The sequence below is a fragment of the Corvus brachyrhynchos genome, unplaced genomic scaffold, assembly GCF_000691975.1.
Source record: "Corvus brachyrhynchos isolate BGI_N302 unplaced genomic scaffold, ASM69197v1 scaffold467, whole genome shotgun sequence".
Classification (NCBI taxonomy): Eukaryota; Metazoa; Chordata; class Aves; order Passeriformes; family Corvidae; genus Corvus; species Corvus brachyrhynchos.
The window spans coordinates 1,535,780-1,554,776 of record NW_008239309.1 but is presented as its reverse complement, the minus strand read 5'-3'; the positions used below and the strand labels follow the sequence as shown (position 1 = coordinate 1,554,776).

Below are 18,997 nucleotides of genomic sequence, written 5' to 3'. Positions count from 1 at the left end.
TGCTGTTCAGAATAGTGTCTTAGTTGTGTGTAGCCTATTTGGGGGAGAGTATTGTTTCCTTTTCTCCAGCCTTAGAAATGGTAATGAAAAAATGTGTAAGATATGGAACTTTTAAAATTATAGTTAAGTATTTTAAAAAAACATTCTTTCAGAATTCCTGTAAGAGCATTCTGAGATTGTAAAGTTTTTTCTCTTTGAGAAAAACAAGTGTTTGAAATGTATTAATTTGTAACAATATTCCTATGCTGTATCTGATATTCCTACTTGATAGCTTAGAAGGAGAAGTTTTCCTCCTTGTCTGTGTTCAGTGAGTCAATATCAATACAATTTTCACTTTTTGAGTTTTGTTCTTGAGTATTTGTTATTGGTCATATTCTAAAAGAACTGAGAGCCAGTTGGATCTGTGGTTCAGAAGTTTGTCGTCTGAAGGAGTGAGTTTTCTGCCAGGCAGTCTGCTTACTGTTGGTAAATCTTGAATGGGACAGGTTAGCTGTCTGCTGAAAGATTAGATACCAGCTCTTAGAATCATCAAATCATAGAATGGTTTGGTTTGGAAGAGATCTTAAAGGTCATCTAGTTCCAACCCCCCCGCTGTGGTCAGGGACACCTTTCACTAGAGCAGATTGCTCAATGCGACATCCAACCTGGCCTTGAATAAAGGCCATGCTTTGTTGATAAAGCATGTAACAAATTTTGTTTTTTAAAGAAGTCAAAATAAGAAGGTTGAACTGCCTGCATAGCTGTTTTTTTCTTTAAATATGGGGAAGATTTTGTAGGTGAACTGTCATGTGTTTGTGTTCATTTAAAATCTAATCTTTGTATATCTAAGAAATCACTCTGCTTATCTAGGAAAGAAAGAGGTACAGGAATGTGTTGGCTTTTCTCCAGGAGTCTTTCTAATGGTTTTCTGCACCAATTGCCTGTAAGCATCATAGAAAGAATCTTCTAGATCAGATAAAACTAGCAATGCGTATGTTTCCATTTAACTTTAAAATGTTTAGCAGATCCCAAGCAAAGACACATCTTCAAATGGGTGAAAATTAATTTACTAAGAAAATCAGTCTGTTACCTGTACTACAGAGTGTTCTGCAAAGTCAGTTGATAGAATGAATGTAGTAACTGGTCATCTTTCGGTTCTTAGTGTTTTTAACTGGTATAAGTTAATACTCTGTGGTGAACTGCAGAACTCCAGTTTTGTGGAGATAATTTGGGGAAATATGCTGTAAATTGGTTCAAAGAAAAGGGATGTGGATTTTGGTCAGAATTTTTGTGCTTAAAGAGAAAAAATAAGGCACTGAGTTATAAAATCTGAAAAACTTTGATAGAAGATATGGACGATTAGTCAAAATATATTGTTCATCGTGATAATTAAAAAAAACCTCATTGTTTATGTTTGGTGCATATGTGCTTGCTGCTGTGCAGCGTGCAAGATTTCCAAGCCTTGCAAATTTGAACTTTTTCGTATCATCAGAGAGACCATCATATGTGGAAGGAGGATAAAGTTAATTGGCTCTTTTTAATGATGAATAACTTTGCAGTAGGTAATACTTAAAATGAAATTTATTTGTTGCATGTTGTAGTTTAATCTCCTTCTCCAAAGAGATTTCCAGCTAACTAAGTGGATAGTTATTTTGGAAGTTCAGTAGGTTTTAATACATTCCCCTCTGTTTCAGGTGAATGCCCCTATTTTGTTTTCATATTTTCACAAGACAATTCTTTTTGGCTGTAAACTGTTGCTATACAGGAGAATTAGAAACCTCTGTCTCAAGTTTTATAGTCGTGGTATAACTCGAGAGAGGGATGAATTCTTCATCTGCCTTTTTTTCTTCTCTCTTGTCCTGTGTAAAGGTATTACACACCAGGAAAGAAATTGCTCCAAGCTTTTCAAGAAAAGAAAATTACAGTATTTACTCTAAATCTAAGTTGACATTACATAATGAATATTGGTTTAGGGTGAAAACTTAAAATACTGTGTATCTTTAATAGTAGGAGGGTGAGGAAGATTGATTGGGAAGGACTTGCAGGGAGTCACTGCTGTAATAGATGATTCCATGGCAATTGCCTCTGCAGAGGCTCTAAGGGGGAAATCTGTGCCAACCCTTGGATTTTGCATCTCTGAAAGACAAGTGAAGTTGTGTGTTTGAGTGAAGGAAAATATAAGAACACATTGTGTAGGAAGAAGTTTTCACAAATTGAGACAACCTTCCATTAAAATGAATTTAAACAGTAGAATACAATACTTATCATTGCATGTTATTTGAATTTCCAAACTCAAGTATCACTATGTGAAGGATTTAAAGGAAAAGGCAACCTACCCCCAACATGAAGACTAAACAAGACCTCATTTTGTTTAATGTGATTGCTCAGTAAACACTGTTTGTTTATTGTAAAGTTTTCATTACATTATTTTGTTGCTGTGTAACACTCTCCTGCTTAGACAGTCCTGGATAGATGATTGTCATGGCGCTTTGTTCTGTCTGTTCTGTCTGTTAAGGAATGTTAATGGCAGTTGAGAACAGCAAATAGAGAGAAGGAATTGTCTTTTTCAAGCCTTGAGTTCCTAGGTTTTGTTTGTTCTGTTCTCTGCAATGTTCTATCACAGGGTTCTTAGATTATTTTTTAAAAATATACTAATGTGATTTTTCATACAGCTTTTGAGAGATCATTTAAATGGAGTAATTTTTAGCTCACGTAAAATGTCCTCTGTTTTGCACCTTTAGAATGCATATTCAGTCTTCATATCTTCAAAATTTTGATTATGCTTTTGATGGCTTTCTTTGGCAGGGCTACAATAGAGGAGACATATTCAAGGTCAATGACAAAACTAGCCAAATCAGCAAGCAATTACACACAACTTGGGTAAGTAAGTGTACATAAGAGAGAAATAAGTGAGTGTGTACATGGTAAGAATCAAGTTTGATTCTGAAGATTTTATTGATGATGTTGGATGTTATCATAACTTTGCCACCTTTAAAAGTGATTGTTAAGTCTTTAGTAACCATGCAAAAATTCATGCAGCTATGACAAAGAGAAAGACAGAGGAGTTCTTTAAAACTGAATAAGCCCAAACATGGAAAAACTGTCTGTTCCTGTGTGTTTAAAGCTGAGTTCTTTTCAGACTTAGTGACTTCTATTATGTGCTCATAAGTCTATGGAAATTATTTTGAAGAGAGAACATGTGGCCTGCAAATGTGGCAGTGAATTTATTTATTTCTATTATTTCTGATTTTTGGAGTGTTATCTGTTCTCAGAGATGTTCAGAATGAGACTTCTCTGTGGAATAAATCTATGGAAAAACGGAAGTTTTATACATACGGTATGTTTTTAACAACTGGAATGATTAATGGATGCTTTTTCATTGGAAAGATTAGGCCATTGAAAACTTGGACTTCTGAGATAAAGCTAGATTTATTTTTTTATTCGTAGTAATGTAATCTAGAAGTGTGGGGAGCTTTCATCAGTGGATAATTTGATAATAGTTGTTGCTGCTCTTTAAACTAACAAGCAGGTACAGAACCTCTGAACACAAGAGCTTTAAAGCCTATGGTTAGTATTGACTTTTTAGCAGCATTAACCACAATAGCAAGGCAGAAGTGTATCTTTAGAATAGCTGGAGAAAGCCCATTCAACACAGAAATCTGAATCTGGGAAATGATCCCACCTCTTTGTTCATCTTTATTAATCACTAAATCCCTTTTAGTGGCAGACCATCTTTGCCAATATATTTTCCTCCATCTTGTGGCTGTGATGATGTAAGACAACTAGAAACGTAACTAACCAAGAAATTTCTGATTTGTTCACACTGTTCAAGTACATACATAGTAATACTTACTACGTGTTAAATTATTTTTAAGCTGTTCTTGCGCCATCTTGACACTTGGCATTATTGTGTGCTCATCATAGCATGAAATGAACTTTGCTGTATTTTACGTATTAGAGTTAATACAAGTAAAACATAAAACATGGAAAAATTAGTGGATAGGATGCCAAGTACATTGGGAACATATTTAATAAGAATTTACAGCAGTTGTTGGGTGTTTTGTTTGTTTCAATTTTAAGAAGACAAGTGAACTGTAAACTTTCTGATTATCCCTTAGCACTACTAAAAAAATTGCCAACTGAAAGAAAAAATCCAGATTAACATTACATATTATTTTCCTCAATGCAGGACATTTGCACCAGTTTGGGATGTTTTCAAAACCTCAACAGAAAAACTAGCAAGTTGTCACTTGGATCTTGTGCGGAGGTTACAAGAACTAATAAAAGAAGTTCACAAGTATGGAGATGAACAGATCAAAGCTTATAAAAAGGTTATTAATTTTTTTTTCCTACATATGTCCAATCACTTGTTAACAGTAAAATTAAAAAGGTTTGGTTTTGACAACCATGTGGTATTTGGCAGACTAAAGAAGATGTTTCAGGAACTTTGGAAGCAGTGCAAAATATTCAAAGTATCACTCAGGCCTTGCAGAAATCAAAAGAAAACTACAATGCAAAGTGTGTGGAACAAGAACGCTTAAAAAAGGAAGGAGCAACACAGAGAGAAATTGAAAAGGTAGCTCTTACTTTAGTTGTTACTAATTGTCTTACATGTTCACCTTGTTTTAATAAGTGAAATGCTCAGAAAGGGTTAAATGTAGTTAAAAATAGTAGTTGTGACTATTTTGTAATATGCATAATATTGTGAATACCTAATTATGTTTTGTTTACAGTTACTTCCTTATCTGTTCTAGCTGTACCGTAGTTCTAATTCTTCACTTTGTAAATACCTGCATCAAATGATAGTTTTGTGCAGTGGCTTCAACAGAAATTGTGCTCAACTGTTTTAGCATCTCTTATGTTTTTGAATATATTTCCTTATGTAAATACTCAAATACTCAATGCCCTTGTTACTGAACTCAGGAGTAATTGTGTTATCCCTGCAATGAGATAAAGTAGCTAAGTACATGAGTATTTCAAGTCTGTTCAATAAAGAAAAATGTGTTACCAACAGTTTCACTGCTGTTTTAAAAGGTTCCAATTTCATGGACCAGAGACTCAAGGGATGAGTATCTTGAGATGTATTTAGTACTGTCCTTGGGTTATGGTGGGGGTGTTGATCCATTCACAGTATCACTCAATGACTGAGGTTGACAGGGACCTCTGGAAGTTATCCTGTCTATTCCCCATGCTCAGCCAGGACCACTTCCAGCCAGTTACTCAAGACCTTGTCTAGACAGCTTTTTAGTATCTTCAAGGACGGAGATTCCACAGTCTCTCTGGGCAACCTGTGCCAGGGCTCAATCACCTTCACAGGAAAAAGGTGTTTCCTGACATTCAGAGGGAGGGAACCTTTTGTGTTTTCTGTTGGTACCCATTGTCTCTGGTTCTGTCACTGGTCACCACTGGAAAGAGCCTGTACTTTACCTTCTGTGTGCCCTCCCTTCAGGTATTTATATCTCTTGCTAAGATAATCCCTAAGGCTTCCTGTCCCCAGGCTGAACAGTTCCAGCAGTCTCAGTCTTTTCTCAAGGGAGAGATGCTTCAGTCCCTGAATTATCTTCATACCCCTTTTCTGGACCCTCTCCAGTATGTCCATGTCTCACTTGCAATGAACAACACAGAGCTAGACACTACTCCAGGTGGGGCCTCACCAGTGCTGAGTAGAGGGGAAGGATCCCCTTCCATGACCTGCTGGGAAAAAAGTAACTTTTTCCTGTTTTCAGGAATCTAACTAGTAGAGGAAGGAGGTCACATTTCCTTGTCTCTAATTATAACTTCTCTTATTAAATCTTGATTCCTCTGGCTATTTCCATTTCAATTAACTGATCTGTGTAGGACTTTGTTTTTTGTTAGAATGATCTTTTTGCTTTTAGTCCTGCTATCTTAATGGAGAAGATAGCATTGGTTATTGTCTTTTCACTGATGACAAAAGTGATTCTGTTGACTATGTTTCAAATGTTTTATCTTGGTATAAATCTAGTTTTTTTCACCCCAGCTTTTGCCTCAAATGACAGTTGATGCTGGATTCTAGACATGAATCAGACGTGTGTGGGCAGATGTTTCCCTGTGAGTGTATTCAAAGTATAGTTTTCTTGAATTCTTCTAAATAGAATTTCAGTAGGAAAACTTGACTTGAGGGAAGGCTTTTTAACATGTAGCATTATCCTTGTTCATTTGGAAACAAAAAAATCTTCAGCATGACAGATGTCTACATGAGAAGGGAGAAAGAGGAAGCACTGTAGGAGGAGGGTCAGTTTTTTACTCTTGTATGCGTCTTCCTTAGCTACAATCAGGTCGTAGCTGGATGCTCTGCAAGTACTTAAAAAATGTTTCCAGTGGGAGCAGGTAACTGACACTGTCACATCTCTTCAGTCATGCCTCTATTCAAATTTACACTTGCAATTTCATAAACAGAGTGACCAAAGATTGTAATAATTTATTTTTCCTTTGGTAGAAAATAGCTTTATTACTTTCAGTGCAACATGAAAACTATTTACTGGCAAAATCACAGAATAAGTGCTTTGTCAGAAAACAAGGGATCTGCACCAGTATACTAAGAGTTTATCACAAAGCCAAATGTTTGGAGAGATACTTTATTGAAAAATCTGAGGAGGTATCTGAGACCTTGCAAGTCTCACTGCAGCTGAAAGTTAATACTAAGTTGTGTAATAATTTCCTGTTGTTCTCTGACACGTAAACTTCTCCATTTATAGTGACTTAAAAAATACTTGACTGACCCTTATTCTTTCACATACTGTAAATCTTGTCACATACTGTAAGTCTGGTAAATAGAGTTCTAGCAATTGCTGCACCTGAGAATAGTCACATCCTGTTTTCAGAAGAGATTGCTAGTTAATCATACAATGTCCATGTGTTTTATCATCTTGTCTGTCCTGCTGAGTAGTTAGTTTTTAATTGTTCTTCAACATGTAATACTGGCATTCTGCTCCTCATTAAACATGATAGGAGGTGAAGAATGTTTTTGTTTTGTCAATCTCCCTTGCACATGGGGTTCAATTAAAAATGCTTTACCGAAAAATAACCCCTTTTTTACGTCTTTTAACTTGACATTTCCTTCCTTTTTAGTGATGAAATTTGGAATCAACTGCAGAGGAGCCTTAATTTTAAAAGCAAGATTTCATGGAGCATGTTGTATTTTCAGCATAGTAAATGGCAATTGGGAAACAAGATAGGGCCCTGTGCTTCTCGGTGGTTCCCCTGTGTAAATGTGTAAGAGTGAGAATCATGAAGTAAAATTCAGGATAATAAACTGATGGGTTTGATAAAACTTTTCTGAATGATTCTTGTTACATGAAGTATTTTCAGGTTCTGATATGCTGAGTTTAGAAGAGTATGTGGCTAAGATCTGCGTAAGTTTTCATTGTAACTGGAAAAACAGTGGTAGCTTCAGTTCCTATTCCTTTGGAGTGCTAATGATACACTGTTACTCATGATTATCTGTTATTTTTCTCTTGGAAATTGCAGAATCTCTCTGTCTGTCTTGCCAGAGGGCGTCTTTCTGTTAATTCATTTGAAATTATGGATAGCACTCAGCTTCACAAATCATTGTTAGTAAAAAACAGTTTCTAAAAAATAGTTAGACAGATGAAATTGATTTGAAAGGAGGAGGAGGGCTAATCAGAGCTAGAACAAATAGTGAATATACAACTCTCTTAACTGATGTCATTAACAATTCAGGAATACTTTTGAGTTACAACTGATGGGGAATTACAGTGAGACAGTAAACATGTTGAATAAAGAAGCTAGGAAAGAAAATGGTGTTCAAGATGATTTTCATTGGCATTTAACTTGGAAATAGAATATCAAAGGTTTGAAAGACTTCATCTTGTGCATCACACTGTAAACTTTGAAAATAACTTTTTCTCTTCTACAAGTCACCTCATTCAGTTTTATTCTGCATGTAATACTGAGATTTTTCCTGTATTTTGTTTTGTGTTTTACTTAACTCCCAGAAAGAAGATTTTTGTTTATTAGCAACAAATAATTAAAAGAAAAGGATAAATCCCCAAAAGATTATTAATTATAAAACTGACCTGCCTATATCTGACCAAACACTATATTTTGCACTAGCTTCATTTTCAAATATCTGTTAAACCATTGATGTAACTTCCATAATTTTGAGTTTCTTCCTTCATTTCTAAGAGAACTTCACCATCTTGGTATTTTTACCATTGATTCTTTCAGAATTGCACTTATAACTGTTTGCTCTGTATTCCAACCCTGCTTTTTTCCTATTTTGCTGTTGCAAATATAAATTTATTGTTCATATTTTACAAGAGCTAATGAGTTATCTTGAGCAATAAAAATTTTATTTCAAAAGAAGTTTTATTATAACTATTATTATAAAATTTTCATTGCTTATAAGGGGAAGGGATTTAATTGAGTTAAATGCTTTGTTACACTTGTATGTGATTTATGTACAGTAAAATCTCTAATAGCTTTAATCTGAGATATTTGGTGTTGAAATTTTGTTGTTACACTTCTCTGTTTTGGTATGCCTCTGGATAATTTTTAGAGATCTTTTAGAGATTTTTAGAGAGGCTTTCTTTTAATAGTAACTTTAAAATCCTTTATGTATGACATTTGACACATTTTTGTATTGATCTATAGGCAGCAGTTAAATCTAAGAAAGCAACAGATACCTATAAACTGTATGTGGAGAAGTATGCTACATTTAAATCTGATTTTGAACTGAAAATGACTGAAACAGCACAGGTAAGTTTTGCATTAAATGAGTTACCTTTGAAGTAGGTTAATGTATTCTATTTCATTTCTGGAGCTTTCTGAAATGGAAGATTTCAGAAAACTGGTCCCTGTGGAAATTGATTTGTTTGAAAGGCAAACACTGACTGTGTATGTTGTGATAGCACTGTCCTTGAATGACACAGTGGAGTGCTGGCACTCTAAATGTTTTGAAGAGATTTTTGGAAAAAAGCAAAATTAGCTTCTAGAAGTATTGTATATGCATTGTGTTTATGTGGAAAATCCTCTGAATTGCTGGGCACCCAGAAATCATTCATAGGAGTTTCAATACTGAGATCCATCATGGCTTTTCATTATTATTCCATCAAAATGCTTAAGTTGCAGCTTGTTAAAATGTGTACCCAGGATTTACCTGATGTTATGAAAAGCCATTATATCTGTTCAAGATTCTGGGGATTTTTAAAAGACTGTATTCCGGAAGATTTCAGGTTCTCTGTGTCATTGCGTATGTCATTTCTTGCTACATTTTAGACCACAGTTGACTAGATGCCCTTAGTTCCTTTTACTTAAAGTTTAAACTTTCTCTTAATGTTTTAATGGACACTTGTAAACTTTCCACATCTGTCCGTACTGGAAATGAAAATTGCCAATTAAAGATATATGTGTGGAATTCATTTAAAGTATAATGGTGTAGCTGCACCCACAGTTTGGTTGCACAACAGCTGCTTTAAAGATGATGTGATAGGAAAAATAACATCCATGGATATATGGAATCCTGCTTTGATGTGAAGCACACACTGTAGTATCCTAATTCAGCATACATTTCACTTGAAAATATGCTGATTAATTCTGAAAATAAAACCAGTGAGGGGTGTGAGTATTTTAATTTCTTTCAGTGCACAATCATTTGGTTTAGCTTAAATCTGTCTTACAATGTCCAGTAAAAGAAGTAACATTATAGGGTAGGCTCCACAGGATGACCATATCCTCTGTAATTAAGAGGAAGGCTGCTGGAGAAAAGGAAAATAGTTTTAATCTCCCTGAGTGATGACTACAGAAGTACGTAAGTATGGAAGAAGACTGAGGGTCCAAGAAGCTAGAGATATTTGTCTTGTATGTGTGGAGTCATAATTGTGAATCAGAGTAGCAGGAGATGTGAGATGGGGATCTTCACAGAACCCTGTGCAAACTGGAGAGAGGGTTAAGTGGTGCACCAAAGTTTGGACACACTTAAAAGGGCAGTTACAGAAATAGGCTAGGAAACTAGGAGAACTAGGAAAGAGCAGAAGTAAACAAGGATTTCAAGACTATTATGGTTCACTGTTGGGGAGGATGAGAACATTTTTAGTTCTGATTTTTGGCCAGAAAGGGACCATTGAAAACTTTGGAAGTAATTTTAAAATGGCTGTCAGATGACAGCCTGGGTAAAAAGGAACAAACTGTAAAAATTATGTATGATAGGTTTAAAGATTATGTATAAGTTTAAAGATCAAATGAATCGTATTTAAAGAAGCAAAGAATATAGATTTAACTAGAGAAAGAGTATGTATATTTACAAGGAGGAGAGTGTTCTAGAAAGGAAGTGCAAAACAGATCCAGAAATAAGATTTCTTGGTTTAGATGAAAAAACAAGACTCTTCAGTAATGGCGAAAAGAGAAAATTTGAATACCCTCTAAAGCTATTTTCTTTTGGTACAAATAGATCAGATTTTTTTGGAAGGGTTAGATGAAAGTTCAAAAAGTAAGTAAAAAAAGTTCAATAATGGTTCTGAAAGGATATATTGCTTACTAAAGTGCATTATTTCATAACTCTCTGCATTCTGCATCTTGCTTTCTTATATGTAATTATCATGTTAAAGATGTAGAGAGAAAAAAAAGAGGCTTATTTGATTTTTTTCATTTTAATGTATTTAATTATTGAAATGTAAGATTTAGTGTTTCAGGAAATGTTTTCATTATGATTAATTGCTCATATTTGTTTGCAGAAATTTCAAGACATAGAAGAAATGCACCTTCTTCGTATGAAAGAGATTATACAATCATTGTCAAATACCATAAAAGAAATTCATTTTCAAATAGGAGAGGTATTTTTTATACCATAATTTTTTCTTGTTCGGATCATGCTTTATGTTTTCTTAACTATAAAATGGCATATTTCTTACTGTGTTTATGGTAATTACGTTTTTGAAATTATGGAAAGTCAACATAACCTGAAATTGCCATGGCTTTCTGTTGCATTTAAAAGTTCAGTGTCACAAAATTTACAGAGTAAGTCTGAATAAATTTTGTCTTAACAGAAAACAAAATATTAGGAGAATTTGAAAGTGGAAGAATTTTTAGTGTATTTTTTAGTGTATTTCTAAGTTCTGCTCCCTGGATATTAACTTAGTACTCATTTCACACAGAATTAGGATACTACTTTTTTAATTGGAACGAGAAATTATATCACTCTGAAAAGTTTCCATATATTTTATACTCTTGGATTTTATGAGCAAAAGATATTTAGTAACAAAAGCTTTTATAATATCTTTTGTTTAGATATAAGTTGGTTTAATTAATAATCTTTCTAAGCAGTCCTTAATTTTTTAATTTTTGAAGTGTCACTTTATTTGCTTACACTTCAGTATTGACATTTTCTGCTAATAAGTGATCATCACAAGGGTCATGGTATTTATTTCTAAAGCACATACATATCCTGCCTTGTTGGAAAAATCTATTAACAACATGTTGTTGTTCGTTTGTTAGACCAAAACTATTACAACAGTAATGCTTTTACTGAAGCAGGTGGGAGCTGTGATAATACAGTAGTAACAGTTCACACCCTAAACTGGTGCTGGCTTAAAAAACTGCTTGTCTTCCTGGCATTATAGTGGGATATACTGACAAATTCAGAAAAATACATATACACAAGTTGTTTAGATGGAAGAAATAGAAGTAAAACCTAGACCTGTCATTTCATTTTTTGTCTGTATTGTACCCACACTCACTAATACTGCAGGAAAGAGAAGGGGGTTCCTAGATAAAATAACATGTTGATTTCTCTAAGTCTTGTAATGTATTTTAGAGGGAAGTATTTTTAACCCTAACTATAGCAAAAACTACTTTTTAAAGTTTGTCACATTTTTTTTTTTTTTTTTTTGAAGGTGCACGAAGAGTTTATTAATAACATGACAAATACTACAGTTGAGAGTTTAATACAGAAATTTGCTGAGTCAAAAGGAACTGGCAAGGAAAGGCCTGGTAAGAGATTAAAACTAACAGAATAGGAAATGTTAGCTTTAAAACTGGTAATTTCCATTTCCAATAAAAAGTCAAACCTATATTTGTTAATGTGCTATATTTTTAACATAAGTTCACGTTCTTAGTACTCATTAACTTTGATATTGAATGGTTCATAGGAATTGGTAACACAGAATTCTTCATGTGCATGTTGTATTTGTGTTCATAAAGCTTGGTAATTTCTAGGTCTGTACTACCAAGCTATACTGTTTCCTGGAACATCAGGGAAATCGGTCAAGGAACTGTAGTTCCTTGTACAAACTATGTGTTGTCTGCTATGTGTTTCTTGTACACATTCTGCATGAATTATATTTCAGAACTGTATTTAATATAAACATATTCAGAGCAGATGTCTATAAAGCTGCTTATTGAAGTGCTGGAACAGCTGCATCAGTTTATTCAGCTTACCAATTAAAATTATATTTTTATTAAAATTATTATTTTAATAGACAATATTTATTTTTTATAAAATCTATTTTAATATACAGTCATGTGTATTGCTTCTTAGGTAAGTAGTAATAGTACTTTCTATTCTAGTAATACCATTTTCTATAAGTAGTAATAGTAAGTAGTGAATAGTACTTTCTGAAGGTTCTACTGGTTGGTTGTGGTGTATGAGACTTTCCTGGACTGGCATAAAAAAGCATTCTCACAGTATGGCCAGTATAGTGTCACTTTAATATTGGCATGAATATACAGTCACCAGGCATGTGAATACAGGAATTAGTAGTACTGTTTCCTTCAACACTGGGAGTCCTCACTAACATCTCTGTCTTCTAGTAAAGGTACACAAATATGTTTTTTTCCAGAGCAAGAATGTACATACCAGAGTAGATAGTGAAAATTTATAGTAAGTTGTTAAATATGATTATTAGGTATCTTGCAGTGTGTCTGTGAGGTGTTTTTAACATAACATTGTTTCATATTCTTTCTGTGATCCTCTAATGCTGATATCCAAGTGGGCTGAGGTAAGATTACATATGGAAAGATTTTTGAGAGTTTCCTGTGTATTTATCAATTTTTCAGTAAAGATCAAAAAAGAAAATGTGTGAACTTCAGGGTTTCAAGTTCAATTGGTCTGAAACAGGACAAAGACATGTGACAGTTCAGTATTCAGACCTCTTTGATTAGCTGTTGCCAAGATATCATGGCTAGGGATCTCCATCTTGCATTTAAGATTCTGGCTGCCTGGCTTACAAAGGTCCTTGCTAATTTGTCCTAGAACAGTGTGCACTTCAAGTCCTCCATCCTATTACTGTGGATTTTGCTAGACAACATTGTAGTTTTAAGCGAAGTAGTACTTAACTTTTTAATTTCATGGAGAAATTACACACTTTTTGCTTACTTCCTGCTTTACAGTTCTTCAAATCCTGTCTGTACTCTCTGGGGCCAAATAAAAACTTCTTCAAATGTATTCTAAGAAAATTAGGCAAAGTGTTTTAGGGAATGATAGCAAATTTAGTGTGTAAATGTATGCATCTTGAATTTTCTTTAATTACTGTGTTAAATTATTGTATTGGTATCAACTTTGCAAAAGCAGTCATGGTACAGGAAGAAAGCACAGTCAAATTCAGCAGAAAAAGAATACAAATTCACAGGAAGTTTTGAAGTGTCAAAGACTAGCAACACAGACTACTAATGATGTTAATTATGCTTACTGCTTCTAATATATTTGTTTAATTAAATTAGAATCATAAAACTTTGACAATTTGAAAGATTTGGAAGGCAAAGTGAGGTATCAGCCTTCTAAGAATGAAATGGAGACATCCACTGTTAAGGACTGCTTTTTTTTTTATTAAACCCCCACTTTTTTATGTCTGAGAACTTTTCATGATGAAAAGATATTTTAATTCATGGAGCAAATGTTAAAAGTCTGTGGGATGTATTTATTAATTAGGCTGAAGAAGGAGGCAGCTCCTCAGAAAAATCTCAATATTCAGTGTAAAAAAATGATACTGACTTGGCTTACAAAACAAATGCAGAAAAAATGTCTTCTGAATGTCACGGACCTAAATCTGTTTGAAGGCAATACTTTAAATTTCCCTAGAACTATGTAGGCCTTCTTTCATCCATATTATTTGTGGGCTACTATGACCAGTGAGATGGTAGGTACTTTCAGATAAAATAAACTAAAAAGTAATGCATAACAAAATATTTTAGTTTATTTCAGTATATTCTAGCTATTTATAGTTCTTCACAGTAGAGTTCACTTGCTTTTATTTATATCTGTAAAAATAAGAATCAATCTGAAATGAAGTACTGATAAGGGCTGTTTTATTATGGAGAACTAAGAACCATTTACAGTAAAGTTTATTGCGTATCTGAAATGTGTCTGTACAGGGACGCCCTTTTGACAGATTATATGGGCTCCCCCTGGTGGCTAATTTCTGTCACCTGGAGTCATAATATACAGGGGCATCTAGAATTTAAGTTTTTCTAGCGCAAATAACAGATTTTCTTTCAAACAGTAATGCTTTGTGAGAGTTTTTTAATTCACTCAGGAACTTCTTTACAATGGCTCTTTTTGCACTGCTACCTAAATAACTTATCTAGTCAGCTTTATAACCTGCTTCTTACCGAATTTGTTTTAATTTTTTTTCTTTATTAAATCAGTTTAGAATTTAGAGGTTTTAGTAATACAATATTTGAAGAAGTTATATTTTTTGCTTTCTGACTTCCATTCAGTGTTAAAAAACCAAAACAAAAGACGAAATTATTACATCCTGTTGCAAATCTTTAATTTTAACTGAAAAAAAGGTCACTTAGTGTAAAACACTGAAAAACGAAGCTGGCAGAGTCAGTAAGGCTTCAGATCAGAATTTAATGTGTTCCTTGAACTGCCTCTAACATCCAGAGGAACCAGGATGAGGTCAAGGAATGGGCCCATGTGATCCCTGATGAGGTTCAACAAGGCCAAGTGCAAGGTGCTGCACCTGGGTCGAAGCAGTCTCTGGTATCACTACAGGCTGGGGATGAACAGATCAGAGCAGCCCTGCCCAGAAGGACTTGGGGGTGCTGGTGGGTGAGAGGCTGGACATGACCCAGCCATGGGCACTCACAGCCCAGAAAGCCAAATGTGTCCTGGGCTGCATCCAAAGCAGCGTGGGCAGCAGGGCCAGGGAGGGGATTCTGCCCCTCTGCTCTGCTCTGCTGAGACCCCACCTGAAGGGCTACATCCAGCTCTGGGGTTTCAAGCATGGAAAGGTCATGGAATTGTTGGGGTGGTCCAGAGGAGGGACACCGAGTTTATCAGAACACCTCTCCTATGATGACAGGCTGAGAGAGTTGAGGTTGTACAGCCTGGAGAAGAGAAGAAGGCTCCAGAAAGAGCTGATTGTGGTTTTGCAGAGCTCAAAGCAGCCTTATAGGAAAGATGGGTACAAGAAAATAGGGCCTGTAGTGATATGGCAAGGAGTAATATTTTTAAACAAAAAGAGAGTAAATTCAGATTAGATAGAAGTAAAGCCTTTTTTATGATGAGGGTGGTGAAACACTGGAACAGGTTGCCCAGAGAAGTGGTAATTTTCCCATCCACAAAACATTCATGGTCGGGTTTGACAGGACTGTAAGCAACCTGATATTGTCAAAGATGTCTCTGCCCATTGCAGGGGGGTTGGACTAGATGACCTTTAAAGGTTCCTTCCAACCCAAACCATTCTAGGAATCTGTGGTATCTTCCTGGTGTTAGGTTTAATAGCAGATTTGATACCATCAACTGGAAGATGCTTTAATCATTCATGAAGTCCTACAATGTTCATCAAAACTTGCCCACTTCTGATTTGTTTCCTGTTTGTTATAGTCTGATGCTTCATATTCCTTGGAAAATTTATTTATTGTATGGCAGAAAATGTCTGCTTTTCTTCCGAAGTATATTTAAATCAATAATGCAGGTGATACCAGAGTAATCTTATTCCAGATTAGAGAGGTATCAATGAGCTCTAGCTCTAGATACTTAATCTTCTATTAATCTATTAAAAATTGGTTTGTTCTAGTGTGCAACATTGGTGCACAAGACATAGAAACTGCTAAGAAGTTTAAGCTCATGTTCTTTTTATATTTGATGTCTGAAATTGTCAGGTTAATATCAAATGTCTTTTAAGAGGTTAGTGAATGCCTATATATCTGTAGCTGATCATGGGTAATTTTTAATTTTAGTTACTTAATTGCTGTGTCCTCTTCTCATACATGGGGACCTAAATATGTGTGTTTGTTCCTTTATTAGTTTTTGCCCACTACATGGTTCACCCAGAAGGCCCCATCCAGCCTGGCCTTGAAGACTTTCAGAGATGGGGCATCCACAACCTCTCTGGGCAACCCATTCCAATGCCTCAGCACACTCACAGTAAAGAATTTCATTCTAGTATTTAATCTAAACCTGTCCTCCTGCATCTTAAGGTCATTCCCTCCTTCCTGTCACTACATGCCCTTGTGAAAAGGCCCTCTCCAATCTTTCTTGTAGGCCCACTGTAAGTACTGGAAGGTGCTCTAAGTTCTCCCTGGAACCTTCTCTTCTCCAGTCTGAACAACCCCAATTCTATCAGCTTTTCCTTACAGGACAGGTGCTCCAGACCTCTGATCAATATAGTGGCCCTCTTCTGGAGTCAGTTCAACAGGGTAGCTTCTTGTGCTGGGGACCCCAGAGTTGGATGCAGTACTCCAGGTGGAATCTCACCTGAGTGGAGCAGAGGGACAGAATCCCCTCTTGTCCTGCTGCCCACACTGCTTTGGATGCAGCTCAGGATACAACTGGTTTTCTGGGCTCTGTGCACACATTGCCGGGTCGTGTTAAACCGCTTGTCCATGAACACCACCAAATCTTTCTTCCCCAAGGCTGCTCTCAACCCATTCTCTGCCCAGCCTGTACTTGTGCTTGGGATTGCCCAGAATCCTGCACTTCGCCTCTTCGAATTTCCAGAGGTTTGCAGACGTCCATCTCTTGGGCCTGTTCTAGGTTCTTCTGGATGGCATTCCTTCTCTCTAGTGTTCCCACCATGCCACATAGCTTGGTGTCATTGGCAAACTTGCTGAGGGTGCTCCCAACTGTCCATATCACTGACACAGATGTTAAACAGCACCAGTCCCAATATTGTCCCCTGAGGAACACCACTTGTCACTGCTTTCCACTCGAACATGGAGCTGTTGATGGCAACTCTTTGAGTGTAACCATCCAGCCAATTCTTTATCCACCAAGTGGTCCATCTGTCAGTTATGTGTCTCTCCAGTTTACAGACCAAGATGTCATGCAAAACAATGTCAAATGCTTTGCGGAAGTCCAGGGTAGATGACATCAGTTGCTCTTCCCTCATCCACCACCGATGTAATCCCATTGTAAAAGGCCTTTGTCTTCAATAATTCGTTCTGGTATCGTTATTAGTAGTTGGTGGTAGTTTGTTCTCTATTTTTGCCTTTTTTTCTTAAAAATTATTAAAGATTAAATCAAGGATTTTAATGTAATGCAGATAAAACAATGGAAAGCCATAATCTTTGTTTGCTCCCTAGTTCTCCAATAAAACAATGATGTGCAGATGGCAATTGCTACATATGCTGTGCTGTTACTTAGCGTGAGAGAGGCATTGGGTCATTTTCAGTTATAATAATTTTTTAAAGTATTGGTTTTGTGCTAGCTTGATCCATGTATCACAATCTCTGAGCCCATAAAATTACTTCTTGTCTCCTTTCATTATCCATTTAATAAACTTGAACTTTTTACAGGGCCTAAAAGAGGTTTGTATTTTAAAAAATATTGAAAATTCGTGCCTACAATTCATCTACTCTTCGGATTAAATGATAACGGTACATTACAATGTTTATTATCAACAGTTGCTGTTTGTCAGCCATCACTGGCTCTTGCACATATAGTAAAGTATTAGACTTTTGTTCTTCTTGTCATTTTACATATTAGAAATGTAGTATGAGTATTTTTAATAACATGGTGCTTCCACAGATAACAAAATTCAGAAAAGGACAGATGTAATATTTTTATTCTGTTTCTTCCCTCCACCAAATGCAAAAATTGACAATTTGGTCAGTAATCCTGATTAAAAAAAAGTCTGGTCTGTTGATTTTTGGAGCTGTTGAAAACCTATTTTACTTTATTTGTCCATGCAGAAAATCAGTCTCAAGGCTCCTGGTAACTCCAGTCATGGAAAAGAGTAAGATTGTTCATGTAAAGTGGAGATATTAATTTAGGAATTTTTTTTGTCATTTTGAAATTCTTTCTGGAAATGATATTAAGTAGATGTCGTGGCTTGACACTGGCTAAGCTAACCCACTGGGTAACCCATGAAAGAAACCCACCTACTTATTTTCCTCTGCTATGGCTGAGCAGAGGAGGGGGAATTGAAAACTTCATTTTCATGAGTTGAGATAAGGATTATTGAAAGAAAACCAAAATGCTTTCAGGCAACACAGGTTCATACTTAAACAGTATAAAGAAGACTTATTATTAACAGAACTAAAAGTAAAGAGGGTAATGAGAACCAAAGCAAATCTTCAGAACACCTTTCTTTCCCAGTCCCTCCCTTTTTCCACTGACAGCGCAAGAAAACGAAACATGGGGTTTTGGTCATTATTGCACTTCTTAAAAATCTTTCTTCAGTATGCTTAAGGAAAAGAGTTTCTTCTGCTGTGCTGTGGGATCCTTGCCACGGGAGATAGTTCTCTGCAAACTTTTCTAGCGTGGTTTTAACTTCCACAAGCAGCAGTCCCGCCTGAACCTGCTCCAATGTGAGTTCCTCCCAGGGGTCAAGCAGTCTTCCCACAACTGCCCAGCATGGGTCATTTTAGTTTATGGGGTTTGGTCTTTTAAGGATGAGCTGTTTGTCTTGGTTTGAAAGACAGGTGTCTGCTAAGGAAGGCAGCAGCCTCCCTTGGAATGGCAGATTCCCTCTGAGTTGTTATAATTTTGAAATCAAGGGGCTTTTAGGCAAAGATATGGGAAAGAGGAATAACAGTTCTTTACTATTATATATCTGTATGTGTATAACCAGTCAAACAAAACAACAACAACTCT

At 35.7% G+C, this 18,997-nt stretch overlaps 1 protein-coding gene across 7 annotated transcripts in view; it reads left to right on the top strand.

The window, feature by feature from the left end:
• The window catches only part of FCHO2 (FCH domain only 2), an 88,869-nt gene that overhangs the window by 15,231 nt on the left and 54,641 nt on the right, over positions 1-18,997 (top strand). For all 7 annotated transcript variants that reach the window (XM_017740661.1, XM_017740659.1, XM_008638619.2 and 4 more), the window contains exons 4-9: positions 2,785-2,859; positions 4,169-4,310; positions 4,403-4,555; positions 8,614-8,718; positions 10,692-10,790; positions 11,850-11,946. In XM_017740661.1, the coding sequence (XP_017596150.1) occupies positions 2,785-2,859; positions 4,169-4,310; positions 4,403-4,555; positions 8,614-8,718; positions 10,692-10,790; positions 11,850-11,946 (671 nt within the window). The remainder of the gene's footprint in view (positions 1-2,784; positions 2,860-4,168; positions 4,311-4,402; positions 4,556-8,613; positions 8,719-10,691; positions 10,791-11,849; positions 11,947-18,997) is intronic.